Consider the following 19,120-nt stretch of genomic DNA (forward strand, 5'->3'; position numbering starts at 1 on the left):
TCCAAAGCTGCTGTAGAGTGTGCTGGCAGCTAGATGGCTCTGCATCAGGTTTATCCGTCTCAGGCACAGGTCAAAGCCAGCTGCAGGATCACCATCTGAGATCCCAAAGGCGGGAACTTCTTCCTGCTCTCTCTGCTAACCAGGACTGATCGGACAGGAGAAGAATAATGATGCTCGATGCACTATCCCCGACAGTTTTGAATGAGCGCTGTGCTTTAAGGAATTACATCTTATTATTTAAATTGTTCTATAAGCAAAGCAAGCAACATGGCTCGCCTTTTCCTGGTGATGATGCAGGGCATACAAAACAGCTGAATGTGCAATTGCTGTTTAATTCAAGACCCAGACAGTGTCATTAAACATATTTTGTTGCAGAGCAAAATGACTTCAATAGCAAATTGCATTCATCTCAATCGTGAAAATGCAACTTACAGTATTATTATGGATGTTGCTTCTTTTTTTTTTTTTTATTGTAGGTGTTAGTCTAGCTAGATAATTAAAGGTCTGACAGTATTTTCATTAAAATCTTTTCATTTTTCAGGATGTGTAAGTCAGCCAGCCTTAACGATTAAAGCTTAACGGGTGACTCTCCTCTACAGAAGCCAAACAGCACTGTAACTACATAGCTACCTAAAAATGGAAAGAGAAAGGAAAAAAGAAAGGAAAAAGAGATGATGTATCAAGGTTCTCAGAATCATCAGGGTTACATCGATCCATGTGTGGGCAGAAGGTGTATAAAGACCAAAGTTATATTCCCCTGCATATATGAGATTAATGAACATTTTTCCAGATGAGTAACTGCTAAATTGGTAAATCTCTGTATTAACATATGAACAGATTGCTGCAAATGCAAGCAATAATTTGAGTAGTTGTACCAGATTGCTGCTACTTAACTGGTCGCTTCAGCTATCTCCCCGTTTATGAGGTAATAATGACTTCAGAGTTTATTAGGGCAAAATCATACGCTTTCTGTAGCCAGCTTTCCTAGGTATATTTTTGCACTAAGGGGTTGTTCTCCACACAAAGCCTGAAGTTTCAGGCCAGAGCTCAGGCTCCCAACCGCAGACCAGGCCCCGCGGCGGCCATGCGCCTTGTGAGGGTCCGGCTTTTTGGTCTCGGGAGCTGAAAGAAGAAACCCGGGTTTCAGTCACCGGCGTTCGGTTAAGCCCCGGTGTGTAGCCACCGCACGGGGTGTTTCAGGGACGGAGAGGCAAACGGGGATCGCACCGGAAGACGGCGGAGAAGGGCTCGGGCGGGGTCCGCGGCGGGTAGGCCGCGTCGCCATGGCAACGGCGCCTTAAGGCGGGAGGGCGGGATCATGGCGGCCGCTGCCATGGCTCACGCTAACCCCGTGGTGAGGGGCTGGCGGTGGCGAGGCCGGTCCCGGTCCCGGTCCCGGTCCCGGTCCCGGTCCCGGTCCCGGTCCCGGTCCCGCGGCGAGTAGCCGGGTTTGGGGGCTGCGAACGGCCCGGCGGGGTCTGGCTGCTCCTAAGCGCCGGAGGGAAGGAGGGAGGGGATGGGGCCGGGGAAATCGCCTCTTCCTCCCCAGGCCCCGCGTGAGGCGGTGCTGCCCGCCGGGGTCCCCGGGAGGTTCCGTGGGAGCTGCCGGCCGTGACTTCGAAGGCCATTAATTCTGGGGAGGGTTCGTTAAAAAAAAAAACAAAACGCGTTTTGCGAGCAAAAGCATGGTTTCAGGGTTTGGAGTGAGCCAGTGGCTCGCACCTGCAGGCTTGGGAGGGACGCTGTGCAAGCTTAGGGGTGCCGTGGAGAAAGGTGGTGGCTTTTATTTCCCCAGGGTTTCATCTGCTGCTGCGTCTCCTTATGTGGGACTTCAGAGAGTCCTTCAGATGACAGTAATCCCGGGGCAGCCCTGGAGGCTTCACTTTTAAGATGTGCTCCTGGCTTTGCTGGAGTGGGGTGTTGATCAGTCCCTCCCTGCCACCCCACCATATACAAAGAAAACCGGTGGTTTTTTCCTTGTTCGTGAAGTTGGGTGTTTATGGATGGGCTGGTTCTGGCAAAGGAGTAGCCACGTGCCTTGGGGTAAAACTGGCATACAGCAATGTCTGCACTCTAATCGTTCTTCTCTAATTTGGAAGCACATAGTGCTTGAATTTTACAGTTGCTACCTACAGTTTTTATGTAGCGTAATAAATATTTGTATGTACTGTAAAACTCTGCTTAATGCAATGTAGCTTGGCAATCCTGGGGAGAGGAAAAGGCCTGGTGAGCAATTTAAAGTCAGTTTCTCTTCTCGGTTAACAATGAAGGCAAAGCATTTGAAGTCTGGGGTAGTCAAAATCTTTAGTGTAGTGGTACAAGAGTAATTCCCCCCTTCCCCCCTTTCTAGTATCCTGAAATGAGCCAGGGAAATTTTTGGAGGTCTCTAACCTCCCATAAGTAATCATATACAAGTATTGCTATTTTAAAGCCGTGCTATGTTGTGCTGATAGCTTTTTTGCAAAAAGTATAACTTGTTACTTCTTAATAACTCACTCCTAGTTTTTGGTATTTTTTTAAAGCAAACTTTATCACCTGCAGTTTAGAACAACTTCAGAGCAGTAAAATACTAATTTGATGTTAAGTTAGGAAAATGTAAATTAATGTCCCAGAGTCTTAACTTCTAGGATTTGCTGAACATTTCAGCTTCATCTTTCACCTTTTATAGGCTATACTGGTGGTAATGATAGTCAGGATTAATAAACTTTAAATTGCTAAAAGCTTATTATGTTGCATTTGCATCTGAATGGATGAATCTAGAAGCTTATGTGTGTCTGTTGTCCAGGTCTGACTAGAGCATTAGGATTTAATCACTGATTTAGGGCAGAAGAAGGAATAAAATGTTGTGTTGGAGTTCTGTTGTAATGCAAGATAAATTATATGTATCGATAGCTATAGTGTTAAAATTTCCCTAGCTAAACTACTATACAGCATCACACTATTACCACAAAGAAAAAAAACCACCTCAGTTATTTCTTGCAAGTTACTTACATTATGCTTCTGATAGAATTGGCACATCTCATTTTTAGTAGCTTACATTGTTCCTTGGCCTTTAAGTTAGGGGCAATGACTCTAGAATTATACTAAGCAGTAGATGTCAGTTTGAAATGGACATTTTAGACATGCTTGTTTGAAAATACAGCACAGCAGTTGTTTTTGTAATGTTCCTAGGATTTTCTTAAGCATTTCTGTAGCCTGCAGAAACCAATAATTTGAGGCTCAAATCCAGTATTTTTCCAGGGATGTCTGTTGCCAGGGATGTCGGACTTAAAAGAGTGAGTGGATTTGCAGACCTTTGCACCTGACAGAGTATTCCGTTTAGTACACTTATCTCTTTATGCTGTTCTGTTTGTAACAGTAGTTTATGCAGTGAGATTAGATTTTGTGCTATCATTTCAAATGAGTTAATGTTCCTCTTAACTTGAAAATATTTTGGCGTGTGTTTGGTTTTTTTATATAGCCTAAACTATACAAGTCTATTATTGAAGATGTGATTGAAGGTGTGCGGGAACTCTTTGCAGAAGAGGGTGTAGAGGAGCAGGTTCTGAAAGATTTGAAACAGGTTTGTTGGGTTCCCCTGCATTAATAAAAGTTGTGTTGTGTTTTCTTTTTTTTTTCTTTTGAGATGAGGTACCTGGCTGTTTCTTTGCCCTCCAAAACATGCAAACTTTTGCTCTAACATAGAGTTTCAAATATCCTGCAAACAATCTATGGGCTGCTGGAAGTCAAAATTCAGTAGTGAACCATGTTGATTGAATAGAATCAGTCAATTTACTCTTGGAAAAACTAGGAATATGTTATTATCATTTTAGATGTCCTCTGTTTTTCAAGCTGATATCTGTTGACCTTAATCTTTCTGCAGCTTTGGGAAACCAAGGTGATGCAGTCTAAAGCAACAGAAGGCTTCTTCAGACACAGCCACCGTCCTCCACAGTTTACCCTGCAGTTGCCGCACAGTTTTCACCGTGTTCTGCAGGCTTCAGCAGGTCAGGTGGTGTTAAACACAGCAGATGCACTTTAAGAATAGCTCAGTGATTCAGGCATCTTTTTGGAAGACTTGAAGGTGCTGCAATAATCTTGGTTTGCGGCGCTTATGTATGTATCTAGTGTGATGGGGAACAGTAATTATTTGAAAGCTGAATTTGACCAATAAAAGATGAATTAAACTTTGAAAAACTAATGCAGTTATGTCTACGTACTCTTGATCTGCTGCTTGTTTCCAGTAGCAAAATATGAAGAAAATTTTAGTCCAGATGTCCAGAATTTGCCCTTCAATTGCAAATTTACCAGTAGGGTTAAGCTTTCACTTCCCCTTTTGATGTGTGGCATGATGTGTGCAGAGGTTATATGGCATGTTTGTGCCATGCAGCTCTGCTGTAGTGTTGGAGTTTAATCTGCTTCTACACTTGTTAAAATGTAATCCCTTGCTCAAACAGAAGAGTGGGAGTTTTGGGGGAGTTTTCTGGTTTGTCTTTCAGTTAGGTTTCCTAGAAGCAGTATTCCCATTGCAGAGAAGTACTCGACTTTCACACAAGCCCTGACATCAGGACCTATTCTTCCCAATTAACTCCAGCTGACTGCTGTGGGAATGTTATGGTAGAGTGTAATGCTCAGCTGAGGCTTCTCCCAGTGTGAGAGGCCATTAGGACCTTTCCCCTTAAAGGACGAAAAACCCATATGAGGTAATTTAATGAAAATATGTGTCATAGTGCACTTCAAGGTTGGGCAGGCACACTTCATCTGTTTTTTTTACAATCTTCATAGGTGAATGGACTTGGTTTGGAGACAGATGTTTTATTTATTCCATGTGGCTAAAGGGAATACACTTTTGGCTTTGTTTGCTGTTGGAGGCCTTGTATTTAATGACCTTTACCTTGTTACTGCTAAGTTTTGGAAGGGAAATATTAAGGCAAAATGATCTGTTGAAGCCAGTGAAGTGGTTTTGTTTTGTTTGGTAGTGGTTGTTTTTTAAATGGGATTTTAATTGTCCTATTGCTAGAGATTTTCAAATAGTTAGGGCTACCTAAATTGTTTGCTTCTTGAAGCCCGGGAAAGTTTTCCCTTTGGCTTATCTTTTCCCACTGAAGTCAGTATTGAATGCTTTTGAAAATCCCACCCTACTGTTGCTGCTATTGACACCACTGGATTTGTTCAGGTGCAGAAAAACGCTTGCATGTTTTCCTCATGTTGACAAGGCAATCATTTTACATATATGCTTTTTGGAAACGTTAATATGGTAGCATTGCACACCTGTCCTTCAAGTTGACGTAATAAATAGAAATGGCATGCTTGATTTTTACAGTACAACTTAAACAGATCAAATAGTTAAATAGAAATATTTTAAAAACAAAAAAAAAAAAACAACCTCCAAGACCAGCTTTTAGCAAAATGTAAATTTTATAAATACAGGGTATAACCTTTCCCTCCTGAGCACAGCATCAAATTGATGGAACATAAAGGGAAGTATATTCAAGAGCCTTATCTAGATGTGTGCACTTGTTTGTTGATCTAATGAATATGAACTGAAATTAGATTGCTTTAGTTTCAGCAGTGCTTGCTGTAAATTACTGAAAGATCAACTGTGTCTGAGAAATTAATGTTTTTTTGTAAAGTGGCCATGTTTTTTTTCCCCATGTAGCTTCTTTAGTTATCCCAACTGGCAGAGGTTTTCCGCCTTTCACAGCAGCAGACCTGGTATGTAGCTGTAGTGACATTTTATTTCAATGTTGATTATTCTAAGTTCTAAATGATTAAGTTTGTCAGTTGTTAATAGGTTTAAGGGGAGGCAAGTATTAAATATTTTCCATGTATAGATGCTTAAGGACAGCATTTAGGGACTGAAAAGTAGCATTTCCCATGACAATTTCATCTGTCCAATATAGTATAGTAGTGAAGGGAGCAGGAGTTCTGCTGAGGGGGAATCAACAGCTGAAGAAACTGACTGTTTTTACTTCTAGCTCTGCGGGTTGGTTTTTTTTTTTGTTTGTACGGTTTTCATTAAAAAAACCAAAACCAAAACTTTAGTCTGTGGAGGGAGAGCTGGAACTCTGCTGCATCTGCTTGAGCAGTGAAAAGGGATGGGGATCTTCCAGTTGATTTTGCAAGCAGTGCTGCCAGAAATGTGTTGGAAGACATGGCTGCATGTATTTAGCCTGTAGGATGGAAGTGTAGTGGAAATGCACATCTACAGATCCTTTTTTAAAAATTATTTTTATTACTGGGTGTTCAAATAATGCGTGATTGGGAAATGTTAGCACTAGCGAAGCTGGGAGCAGCATTATCTGTGAGGAATAGAAATAATCCAGAAGAGAATTAGTGTTTTTAGAGTTGACAGGTTCTGAACTCTGGGCATGACAAAATTTGGGGAGGGGCTACTAATTGTCAGAGCTTGATGACTTTGAGTGCCTCCTGAGCCTCAGGCTGACTAGCTTTCCAAGCTGAAATATAATATTGGGAAGATGTTTGTGTAACATGCAAGTTTCCCGATTGAAAATTTGGATTTCCCCAGAACAGCTAGTTTGAAAGGGAGCTGTATGTCCAACTCTTTGCTTTCCAGGAGAAAAAGAGAACGTGAAGTGACGTCATAGGCCTAGGCAAGGAGTCTGTGTTGTGTGGAGTAATGCATAAGCTTAGGCAAAAGTGGTTCTGAGTGGGGAAAAATACTTTTCTGGATGGTGTGTACATTGATGGGGAGACAGGAAAGTGTTCTGTTAACAAAAAGAGAATGTTATAACTGGAAAAAAGGAAACGCGGTGAGTCGTTATCCTGTGAATACAGAACACTTTATCTGTCTATATCTCAACAGTCTGAAGCAACTCTTTAGTAAAGATGATCACAAAAAGACCCTCATTCGTGTTTCATCTGGATGTGTTTGTGTGACATCTAGGGCCCTAGGAGATAAAGTATGCACTATTTCTTAATAAAGCTCTTGTGTCTCTAGGGCGCTTCACGAGCAGGTGCAACTCTTACTCTCCCTTCAGGCATTGCTTATCCTATCCATGTACCCGCCGGAGTGACGCTACAGACGGCAGCTGGTAAGATTAAAGAGGAGGTGGAAAATGTTACACTGTGTTGACTGTATGTGGATATTGAAAAATGCTCCCAAGCACTATAGATGAAAAGAAAATAATAATGTGAAGTATAGGTGGGTAGAGCTGGTTATCCTCCTCTTCCTTTGTAGTTTGTGTTTGTAATTGCTGCATGGGGGAAGTAATTACATTGATTAGTTAGTTTGTCAGTTGTGTACACTTGCAAGATCAGTTAACATGGGCTGCCAGGTGATGCCATTTTTTTATTTTACAACTCCTCACAAATGTGTTCCTTTGTCAGCCCAGACAAAGGTATCTCCTCCTCCTATATCAGGGACAATCTTCCATGTTTTAAAAAGGTAAAGATATTCTGGTGCTTCAGAATCAAATTGCTTTCTTATTCAAATAAAATCCATCCATTCAAATAAAAACCATCCATTAACCTTTTTTGCTTATGCTCTTTTGCTGATAAAACCTCCTGTACTACTTGTACAAAAATGTGCTTGTACTGCTTAGAGTGTGATGAGTGGAAGACTTATTTCATTCATAGATTGACTCTTTCCTCAAACACCTGTTCTTTGAGAATTAATGTCACTAGATACCTATTTCAGGAATAATTCCCAAGGTTTTGAGACATATAGGCTGGTATTAGTGACTCTGTGTGTGTGTAAGCATGCATGTGGGGAAAGAATAGCTAAATGAAATTGGGAATTTAGCTCTGGCATCTTATTTCTAACACTAATAATAATAACTTTAAGGATTCAGTATTTGAAATGGTTTTCATACAATAAGAAGACAGATAAACTAGGAGCCTTTTTTTTTTTTTTTTTAAACTAAACTAGGCAGGTTTTTCTAGAGGAGATACCTAAAGGTCCTTAAAGAAGTGAAATATCCCTGTAGATATGGAATAGTTTACTGTTTCATCTTGTATTCCTTAGTTTCTGAAATGACACAGAAAGAAATTCAAAACAGGATTTTCTTTTTTTTTTTCCTTTTAAATCTGGTATGTAATTAAATTACTGAACTTACTGCCACAGGGTATTGTGGAAGCCCAGACCAAAAAAGAGGTATTAAACATGATGGTAGGGATGGAAGTTCTGACTGACAAAGCCTCTGAACGCTTAATTTTCAAAGGCTGAAATTGTGCTTTGGGAAAGTACTGCTTTGTAAACATCCTGTTTCTCACAGTTTGCCTGAGTGTTTGCTATTGGTTATTAGTGGTAACAGGACAAGTGTTTAACCTGTAGTTTAACCTGCTGCAGCAGTTTTTAACTCTTCCCTTTGTAGGGCACCTTTATAAGGTAAATGTGCCTGTTATGGTTACACAGGCCGCAGGAGATGCAAATATTCTACATCATCCTGTTCAGCAGATATTTCAGCCTCTTGGGCAGCCTTCAGTTCTGCAAGCCAACATTGCCAGCGTTGCACAGGTGAACGCATCTTCTGCCCAGGCAGCTGCTGAAACATTGCAACCCCAGGAGACTGCCCTCCAACAGACCATGGTATTTCAACCAACTCTTATGGAAAAAAACCACCTGGAGAACTCTGCCAATACTACCTTGGTCCAGCAGCCTTCTGTGAATCAGCAGCAACTTGCAACCAATGCAGTGTTGAATCAGCATGCAGACTCAACAGAAAAATCCCAGCACGGCAATCTTCACACAGCTGTGTTTACTCCAGAATCCTCTGAAGGGTTTTCTCCTGCTGAATCCTTGGCAAACAACTCAAGCAGCGTGCTGCTGGATGTGGAGGGGCAGTTAGACATTGAGCCTCAGGGGTTGATGCAACAGCAGGTGTCTGATGATATCATTGACCTGATTATCACAGGCAAAAGTTTGGATGATGATACTGTTCTGAAAGATCAGGAGAGCATTGCTTCCTCTGACAAGGTAAGACCTTTTATTTTTCAGCTGATGCAAATACATCTGTTGGAGATGGTTGGTCAAATTATCATAGGAGGTATGATCAAACACATCTGTGAGTGTCAAGTAGCACCTTTAAATTATAATAATAACAATTATTATAATTTTAAAGTTCATTCTTGAGGTTGTTTTGAGTAGCAGTAGCAGACTGCCTATTTTTACATAAAGAATTTGTTACGAATATTGCTAAAATACTGGGATTAAAGATAATGTAAATCTAAAAAATGCTGAAAGTATAATGGTTAGATAGAATGTATTCTTAATCTTACTAACTATTTTGGAAAATAATAGGGTGTTTTTTTGCAACTGAAGCAGGCATGAATGACCCTTTGAGAACTTCCATTTCATTCTGTTACTGAATCTGCCTGTGGATACTGATCAGTTGTGGCTTTTGCTGCGTCAGCTGGGATTAGTTTTAACTTGTAATGTGTGAAGAGCGTTTAACTTTCTTTGAGAATGCATATTGAGTATGAAAAGTCAGATTTGATAAGTGAAAATCTGCTGGAAGGAAATGTATTTCCTTGGGAAAAAAACCTGAACAAACAAGAATTCAGCTAGAGCCGCGTGGAAAACTTGAATTCTTTTAATTAACAGGTCGCTTTCCTGACCTCATCTAATTTTTGTTCCAGAAATTATTTGCAGATGTTTTAAGTTCAGGTTGGCTTGCTGACTTTGAGTTGTAGTGCTTGTATGTGATTGAGGTAAATTTATTAAATGCAAATTTAATGACAGTAATGACAAATGACTGTAAATAGAAAGCATGTTATATTGCTCATCTGAACTTTGATGGCAGGATGATGAAGACCGTCTGTAGTAAGAACGGAAGGTCAAAACAAAGTGTTATTTTTTTGAAGTAGAAAGTTTATATGGATGTGAATTAAGTGCTACAATAAAGATTTAATGAGAAACCGAAGATGGTTGAAAGCTTAAAGCCCTTTTATGCCCCTGTGAATGATCTGTTTAGGAATTCTAGCACTTTTATGAACACTAACTTGAAGTACTGAAATATTTACTGTCTCTCTCCACTTTTTATACCTTATTTAAACACAGCATTTGGATTGAGTTGAGGGAGAGGGATGAGTTAATCTTGACTTTTATTTAAAAATGTAAAATACTATTTTTTGGGGCGGCGGCGTAGCTCGTTTCCTTTTTCTTGTTTGGTTGGTTTTTGGAGTTTTCTTTGCAACAGAAATTCTAAAGGCCCACTTGATCGTCTTTTCCTTTAAGTTGGTTTGAGTACAATAGTGTTTAAAGAAAATTCTAATAAAACGTCTTTCTATATTGCTGGGGAATATTTGTCATGGATTCCATTTAAGGTTAGGTGTAAGAACAAGATTTGCAAATGTATTTGGGGTTTACAGGTAGGCCAGGACTTGAAACTCTCATTTTAGTGCCCCAGTCTTGTTGCTTTATTAAACAAAAGTCTCAGGCTTTGTACTGAACAGTGGTGCTAATTCACAAGCTGTCTCTGGTCTCTTTTATTCCTGTCAGATGGAACCTACTGAGCAGATGGAATCTAATTTACGATCGGAGAAGGATATCTGCAGTGACATTGAAGGCATAATTCAGCTAGATGGTACTGGTGATGTTTCTCCCAAGGAAGAAATACCACATACGAAAGATAGGGAGGAGAATGAATTCACTGGCTTTATTGAATCAGAAGATCTAAAAGTTCTGGAGGATGAGGAAGACGATGATGAAGAATGTGACAGTATCTCAAACACGGAGTCTAGCAGCAGTGGTGGTGATAATGAAGAGCCCCAAATAGATATAGTTGAGGAGGTAATTTACTTTTAAGCCTTGTGAAACACATTACAATAGTGTATCTTGACTGTTGAATTGGTGTACCCAGAAACAATTCTTAGTAAGTTGAATGCAGAGAATGCATATTTAAGTTACATACCTCTCGAGATAGGAGCTACTGCTGAGAAATTACTGGAGAGCTCGTTATGAGGAGCTTGGACAAATGAAAGAGATGTTGAGAAGTAATTTGTTTATTGGATGAATTAAAATACTTAATTGCCAGAATTAAAGTTCTATGCTAAAACCGTGGCCTCAGCGGAATGGAATTCTGCTTTTTATTTAAGTAAGATTGGGATGCAAATCTAAGTTTCTTTTCCTTCTGAAGGACCACAGGGGTTCAGACAGAGAAGAGAACAATGTGATACAAGTAGGTATATTTCCTAGGAAAAGGCTTTTTGTAAAGGTGTGCAATTTTGTATCCCGGAGATTCACAGTAGAATCAACTCATAGCATCTGGACTTCAAATAAATACCAGTTGATTAGTATTCCAGTTACTGGAGTCAGCTTTGTCAGTTAGCAGTCTTGCTTTTTGGTCTGGGATTTTGGTTAGGGTCTTGATTTTTGCAATGGTAACCTTTATTGTTCTAAGTGTGTTTAATGTGAAGTATATTGAATGCTATTCTGAAAGATATATAATCTTATAATTTTATATTTTTAATAATTTTAATATCTAGGACCCCTTAAATTCTGGTGATGACGTCAGTGAACAGGACATTCCAGACTTGTTTGACACTGACAATGTGATAGTTTGTCAGTATGACAAGGTACAGTATATAGTTTTATCTTTGTTCCTTAATCATTCTAAATAGCATCTTCAGCAAATCCATGTCTGGTTTACTGTCAGTGCTGTTTAAAAAAATCTAATGCTGTAAAAATTGTTTAAATTACTTGTTTAGGTGACAATAGTCTGAAGACTTACCTGCTGTTTTCTGAAATGAGGATAATCAACAGGTTCATAATGGCCTATTAAAGGAAAAGGAAAGGCAACCACATCTTGCAAAACTAAGACTTGTAAAGCTTCAAAAGCTTATGCATTTCCTTAACTTTTATGTAATATCAACAGCTCCATGGATATATGTATGCATTTTCAGCCGTGAATTAAAACTTTTGAAATGAGTAACAGAAGGAGCGCATGCACTTTGTTTTTCATTTTTTGTCTTTGAAGTGCTTACTGAGAGATTTTCCTGCTAGAGTTCTGTTGGGTCTAAAAACCTAAACAGTTGTTAAGGGCTATTTTATTCTCCTTCATTTTAACGTTTAAAATTCAACCTTATTTTGAGCTCTTGAAAATCAAATTAAGTACTTCTAACTCTGGTATGGTTTTGGATGCTTACATGTCAGTACTTTGAAAGCTGACAGAACAAAATGTGTATTTTATTTTGAAACAAGTATGGAAAAAATTGTCTATAGTTTGCTTAAGGATGTGCCTTGGCTTTTATTCTTTCAAAAGTGACTAGGGATAATTTTGTGTGTGTGTGTGTTCAACTAGGCCTGCCTTAATGGTATCTGTGTTTTAGGAAACAGTGAGCTACTAAGAAAATTGTCTTTACTAAAGTGTAACAGATTGAGTGTTTCTGAAACTAGTTATTTTGGAAAATGTAGTTATAGAGGAGCGTGTAGAAAATGCATCTGAAACTGAGCCACGGTGTCTATATTGTATTGAAGAGATACACAAAGTTTTGCAGCTTTGTAACTCAGTTTGTTGTTACAGATGCTATAGGTGGTGGATATTGTTATCTGCAGCAAGTTTTGTCTGTAATAAGCTGAAAAATTGTTTGAAAATTTCAAAAAAATGATAGTACAGCATCGGACATGTCTATAGGAAACTTCAGATCAGATGTTGTTAGAAATTAACAGTTACAGAAGGTGGGGGAAAATGTTGATAACTTCCCCCTTCCTATATAGATTTAATAAAATGTGTAGGCCTAGTAGAAAGCAGATGGAAACAGTTATCCACTGAATTACCTTGTTACATATAAAAGAGTGCTGTTGGCAAAGTTACTGTCCTGGTTTTTTTGTTTCCCCCTCCTTTTTCTTTCTGGACTTGAAAATAGACTGATCCATAAAATCCAAGGAATTTTCTGGAGATGTTTAAAATTCCTTCTTTAAGTATTAAACAATAACTTTCTGCAGGCCTTTAAAAAGAAACAGACTATGCAAATTATTTCCTATTGTTTTGTATGGCAGTATCTGCTTTTGAGCAAAGTTTACCTGCTTTTAGCCTTACCTTAATAGCTCTGTGCACACACTATTGCTTTGCAATGTGTACGGGAGAAGGAAACCACTGCATTTCAGTTAAGTCACACTTGTTTGCAAGGTGCAGTATGTTTTGGGACTGATACACCAGTTAAATTGCTTCATTGTTGTCTTGTTTCCCTACCAGTGTTGAGCTGTCATGCAGCTACCTTTGTTGCCTTTTTTTTTTTTCGGGGGGGAGGTGTGTGTGCTAAGATTCAGGAGATTGTTCCCTTGAGAGGGCAGGGAATTCATTATAAACAACTGAAATCTACTGCCTCGATTGAATATTTGTGGTGTATTCAGTGACAGCGTTTCACATGGCTTGGGATTTTAAAAGAAAAACAAGGCTTCTAAACCAAGTTGTGCTTAAAAACTTTTTTTTTCACTGGATGGTATAATATATATTTCTTTTTGCGGGGGGGATGTTGATATATTTATTTCATCAGATACATCGAAGTAAGAACAAATGGAAGTTCTACCTAAAAGATGGAGTGATGTCCTTTGAGGGTAAAGACCATGTTTTCGCAAAAGCCATTGGAGATGCAGAGTGGTGAATCCTCACTGAAGTATGTACTTTAAGACTGTGGTGGTATTCCCTTATGAACCCTCTGTGAAGCAATTAGACTTTGTATTGTTTTGCCATAAAAAACAAACCCAAAAGCTGTGATAAAAATATGCAAAATCAGTGTTGTTAATACATGCAGACTGAAACACTGTATGGTTAGCTACTCAACTGTCTTTGCTGTTCTCTTCTGATTATTTCATTACTTTTCTACCCAAGAAACATCATTGAAATTAATAGGTTTAAAGACTGAAATGTTGAATCTGTGAGTAATTCAAGAAGGTCATAGAATACTAAGTAACTATACTTAAGTAAATTTCAGTTCTGTTCCTTTTCTTTCCACTCTTTAAAATAAGAGCTAAAGCATGACTTGAAATATAAAACTACACAGTTGTTGGTGATACTATTTCTTTTCAAAGGCTGCTGAGTTTAAAAAAGGAAAAAAAAAAAAGAGCACTATCTGTACAAATCTGAAACCTGTGGCTGTTTCAGCTGTATATTTCATTCTCCTCTTTCCTTCCTTCCTTGATTTTTTTTTTTTGTTTGTCTTTTTTGTTGCTTTGTAGCTTTTTGACTTTGGCTTAAAGGCAGGCACTTCAGGTGTAAGTCAGGAAATGTGAGTGGAAGACCCTTGTGCTCTCACTATAGGAGAATTATTGTTTATTCTATACCCTCTTTCTACTGAGACGCAATGAATAGTGTGATTTAACATTAAAATGTGATTTATTTTCACTGTCAATGCGAAGTCATTTAAGTTTGTTTCTGTACATATCTACTACATTCTAGGACTACAGACCAGTAAGCTGTGAATGATACACGTTGTGCATAATAATAAAATGTCATCTCATATACGTTTCTAGTAGAGAGTAGGTTTTGTGTTCCCTAAACATAAACTTTGCTTAGAGAAATGTGTACAAGCCATGCATGTGACAGTAGCTCACCCAGCCATGAGAAGTGCATTCCCAGCAGTCCTCAACATTAGCTTTTTGTTTGTTCCTCTAGAAATAGAGGTCAGAATATATATAGAATATATAGAAGCAATATAAGATGTAAGGAATATATAGAAGAAATGAGGGAGGGGTGGGGGGCAACCCTTGTTCATAGTGGTATGAACCCTTGTGCTTATGGCATAAACCATAGAGATGCTTCCCTCAGGAGGTAGGTTTTTAACAACTATTGAGTTTCTTGCATGCTTTTTTCTTTTTTTGATGTATCTGCTGCTGTCCAATATCAAAGACAGGACACTGAACTAGAAGGCCTGACCCAAGTGTGGCATTTATTTTGTCTTTTATAGATAGTGTTGCTGGGATGTGACAAATTGTGTATTCAGGGACAGTTAAAATATTACAGTGCATGATTTCTTTTTTCCCCATTCAGCTGACTTGTAGCTGCACTGATGCTACACTTCAGACCCATAAACGCACAGGAAAAGCAGCTCTTACCACATGATAGATGCTTTTAGATTTCAGCACTCTCTCACAGGCTCTGAGGGGTTCATGCTCCATAAATGTGTACATTATGAACTGTGGGATCCTCCTCTGGCAGCATAGTGATGCTTCAGAAAGACTGGAAGCAGAGGTAGTGCGGCACGGGAATCTATGGGACATGACTGGATGTGCACCATTCACTAAGCACCACCTGTCTGAGAATAGGATCTGTTTTTACTAGTCGCTATAAAATGAAGTGGCTAAAGCGTACCTAGTTTTTAGTTAGTTTTGAAAGATGGGCAGCTTTTTCCTCTTTGCTGCATCTTTCTAGTTGTGGTGTTAAAGACTGCCTCTATGTGAAGGTGAGGAGTCAGAGCTCTGGGCATCCTTATGACTGCCCGTCTTACCATAGAATGGTTTGGATTGGAAGGAACCTTAAGGATCATCTAGTTCCAACCGCTCTGCCATGGGCAGGGACACCTCCCAATACATATCTTCCACCTGTTAGACTCATCTGCCTGTTTATTCCATTCTTGAAACACTTCTTGTGCTTTTCTGTTCTGCAAGTTAATTTTGACAACAGCTTGGTGCAACCTCTGTGCAGTCCAGGTGTGATACTGATTATATAGACTGCATATCAGGAATTGGAAGTATTTTTTAACACTGGCCTCTTATTTCTCACACTTCTTGTAAGATTTATGGGTTGGCATTAATGATATTTTTAATCCTTTTTTGCTTTTCACAAATTGTGTGCTATCAGCAATTAAAATCTCAAAGGACTGTTTGCCATCTTTCCTCCTGAAGCTTTGCTGACAGTATGCATAGCTGGCTGTTACTCCTGGTCAAAAGAGCTGCTGAAGATGGGTCAGCCATGCCATCAAGCATCCCCTGGGTGTTAACTTAGTTGCATTTTCTAACCCAGCACCTTCTTGATATGAAGGAACCTTAATGTGGGATCCATACAGTGCCTTCCAGAGCTATCAAATACAAAAGCTTTAGGGATTAGAGTAGGGTTTTGCTCTCACTATCTCAACCCTTCCCATATTTGAGAAAATGGCTACTGAATTCACAGTGCTGCAGATCTGGCTCCCTCCAAACTACGCTGCAGATATTCCTTGAGAGTGCTTGCAGTGGTTTTCCCAGTCCAGAGCTGTGGACTCATGCAGTAGGAATTACTTTCATTTTCTTCTGTCTAAGCAGACAAGAATTGCCCTACAACTTTGCTTCCAGTGTTCTTGAATGAACGTTGGCAAAGACTAGCAGCTCTGGAGAAGATATTTACAACTAAAAATATCTGGCCAGGATTTTTTTTACTGGAAAAAAAAATGTTTCTTATTAAAATCTAAGCTCAGTTAGCTAATTACTGTACCTTCTGACTTGAGCAGTAATCAGATCAGAATGGTTTTGATCTGAATAGTTTACTGTATTAATGCTCTTGATTGCCGCTACTTACAGTTTAGCGAACAGATTGCTGCAGATGTGATGGGAAAAGGTGTGTAATACCACTTTTGGCCATAGAAGATACTTCAGTAAATGGCCATCTAAAACTTTATACCAGAAAGAAGGTAAGTTTCCCAAAAATAATGAGATAGAATAACAAGTGTAACTTTGATAAAGACTCACGCTAAAGCTTCTTATACAAGTGGTGCTTTTACTTATTTTCTCACTTTTGTGTGTAGAAAAATTTGAAGTATATAAATTACTTTTGTTTGTGGGTTTTTTGGGTTTGTGGTTATTCTTTTATTTTTAGGTTGTGTTTTTTTTTTAAACCAGCAATTATTTTCTAAATAGTAGCTCTCACTCAACTTACAGCAGGTACAAAAACGAAAATGCCCCCAGCTCTCATACTACTTTGCTGTTCCTGCCTTTCAATGCTGCTTAGGTAACATCAGTTGTCACTACTTCTAACTAATTTTTCTTGCCTGTAACTTCCTGCTAATATTATACAGTAGGTGGACGGGAAGGGTGTGCTTGCAGGCTCTTGTCCTGTTGAAGCATAATGTCAGTAAATTGATTATTGCCCACTCAAGACATTGTTTTGTCACATGTGCAGGACCCTGCTGTGTGCTGTCTGAAGAAACAAGTCTTAAAAATCAGTTTTGAGAGAAGAGACAGCAAAGTGTTAGGCCAGGTAGGTTGCTTTTTTTTTTTTTTTTAATCCAGTGTCTTTAGCTTCTATTATAGTTAATTATCCTATAGTAGTCCCACTTGCTCATCTGCTAAGCTCAGGAGCTGATGCGTACGAAGAGGTGCATCATATGGAACTTTTACTGATTTCTAAACTGTAGAGTTTTAACACTCTCCTGTGTTCTTGATCCTGCTTTGCTCCCCATGTGTATGTGAACTGTTCCCGAGTATGGCTGTGCTTACATACGGAGCTTTTATACTGATTGGAATCATGGCATTAAGCTGATAATACTGATTGAAATCAGTATATCACATTATATAATATACACGATATATCACATTATACTGATTGAAATCATGGCTGTAAGTAAGAGAGGGTCAGAGATGTTATTTCTAATTGACACAATTATAAGCCAATGATAAACCAGTCACTAGTACAAAGAATCACTTTCATTAATGTGAAGCAGATCTAACTTGCAGTGCAGTGTTTCAGCAATGAGAGGTGTGCTTTGGAACACAGATTTTTATTCTGTCACAGACTTGAAAGCAAAGGGCTCGGTTGAGAAGGGAAATGTGAGAAGTTTAAAGTGATTGCAGTAATACCATTTTCTTATGTATTGGAGTATGCGCTTTGGTGGCATCAAGAACTGTCGGGCTGTGACTGTTCCGGAGTGAGCTCAGATCTTACACTGCTCTGCTGACTGCAGGGGAGATGTGTATTATACTTGCTGAGGATCTGTCTTCGGGTACCATGAGTATCATCTACAGAATGTGATCTTAAGGTGCTAAAACTTTGACTGCAGGCCCAAATAAAATATATTTGCTTTACCTTCTATGAGCCATAAACTGCCATGTGTAGGTCTCGCGCTACCGTATTGGTTTGACAAAATGTAAGCGATTGCGTGTTCCTCCCATCAGAAGCAACGTAACTGACCTGTGAGGAATAAGCAGCCTAAGAAGAGGCTTGAGCCACAGCTTTTTTTTTTGTTCTGTTTTTGCCCACAGGACTGTACACTTCCCAACAACTAAGCCCCTTGCTTTCAGAAGACCAGGTGGTGCAGAACGTGGCTTTCCATGGGGATCCTGCCTGGCATTCGGTGCGACCTGCAGCTTGTCTCCCAGTATAGATCCTTTGGCCCATATGATGCAGGTAAAAGCTGACACACCTGAATCTCCAACTTCCATGCAGTGTTGTGGTGGCTCACGGCAAGCAAACTGCATAAGGGTGACAGCTTATCTTCTGCGGACAGTAAATAGACTGCAATAACAAAGAAATGTTCAAGTCTTACCTAAATTAGGGACACAGCCACAAATCTAGATCTCCTTAGCATCAGGCAGTGCACAGTGAAAGAAAAGATAGATTTTTATGAGAAAACAGTCACTAAAAAGTAACTACTCTGCTTCATCAGCTAAGAAGGGAGTTGGGCTGTGAGTGCTGAGGAATCCCCAGTGCATCCCAAGTGCCAGTGGCTCTGGTGATGCTGGAGAGCGGGCAGATGAAAGTAATTGCCAAGACTGTCCCTGGAGAAAAAACAAGGCAGCACTTATTTGCCTATGTGAGCAGAAGCTATCGTGCTGCTGAGAGGGAGCCTTTACGGTTTATGTGATTTGTAGGTGTGCACGTACAACGTACAAAAATAGTCCTGTGTGAAGCAGGTGGGGTTTTACAGCTATTGCATCTTCTGTGATTTCCAGATCATACGTGGTTGTGTGTGGGTTAATTTTAAGTAAATTACCTACCGGCTCAGACTGAGATCTAATGTAAACTGCAAAATTGCTAGTTACAAAGGTTCGGCGGGTCAACTTTTCTCCTTGGTGACATCTTTACAACCTACTGCTTGAACACTGTTCTTTAATCAGATGTAGGTGGCTGTGTAATTTTAAGTTTCTGTTGATGAAATGAAGGGAGACATCTAGTTTAGTGCCCCTTTCTTTAACCCAACAATGCCAGCGCAGCTGATCGGAATGGAAAAAGGCAGCATGAAAGGTAGCAAGCAGGCTTTAATTACCCCA

The 19,120-nt window shown here is 39.5% G+C and overlaps 1 protein-coding gene across 1 annotated transcript; it reads left to right on the forward strand.

The window, feature by feature from the left end:
- The first annotated feature begins 1,318 nt into the window (after window positions 1-1,318).
- Window positions 1,319-13,545, forward strand: GTF2A1L (general transcription factor IIA subunit 1 like). Its single transcript, XM_074168440.1, has 9 exons — window positions 1,319-1,354; window positions 3,461-3,562; window positions 3,863-3,986; window positions 5,639-5,694; window positions 6,941-7,034; window positions 8,316-8,917; window positions 10,442-10,732; window positions 11,428-11,517; window positions 13,438-13,545. Exons 1-9 carry the CDS (start codon window positions 1,319-1,321, stop codon window positions 13,543-13,545), a joined length of 1,503 nt encoding a protein of 500 aa, XP_074024541.1.
- The last annotated feature ends 5,575 nt before the right edge of the window (window positions 13,546-19,120 follow it).

Source organism: Numenius arquata, chromosome 2, assembly GCF_964106895.1.
Source record: "Numenius arquata chromosome 2, bNumArq3.hap1.1, whole genome shotgun sequence".
NCBI lineage: Eukaryota > Metazoa > Chordata > Aves > Charadriiformes > Scolopacidae > Numenius > Numenius arquata.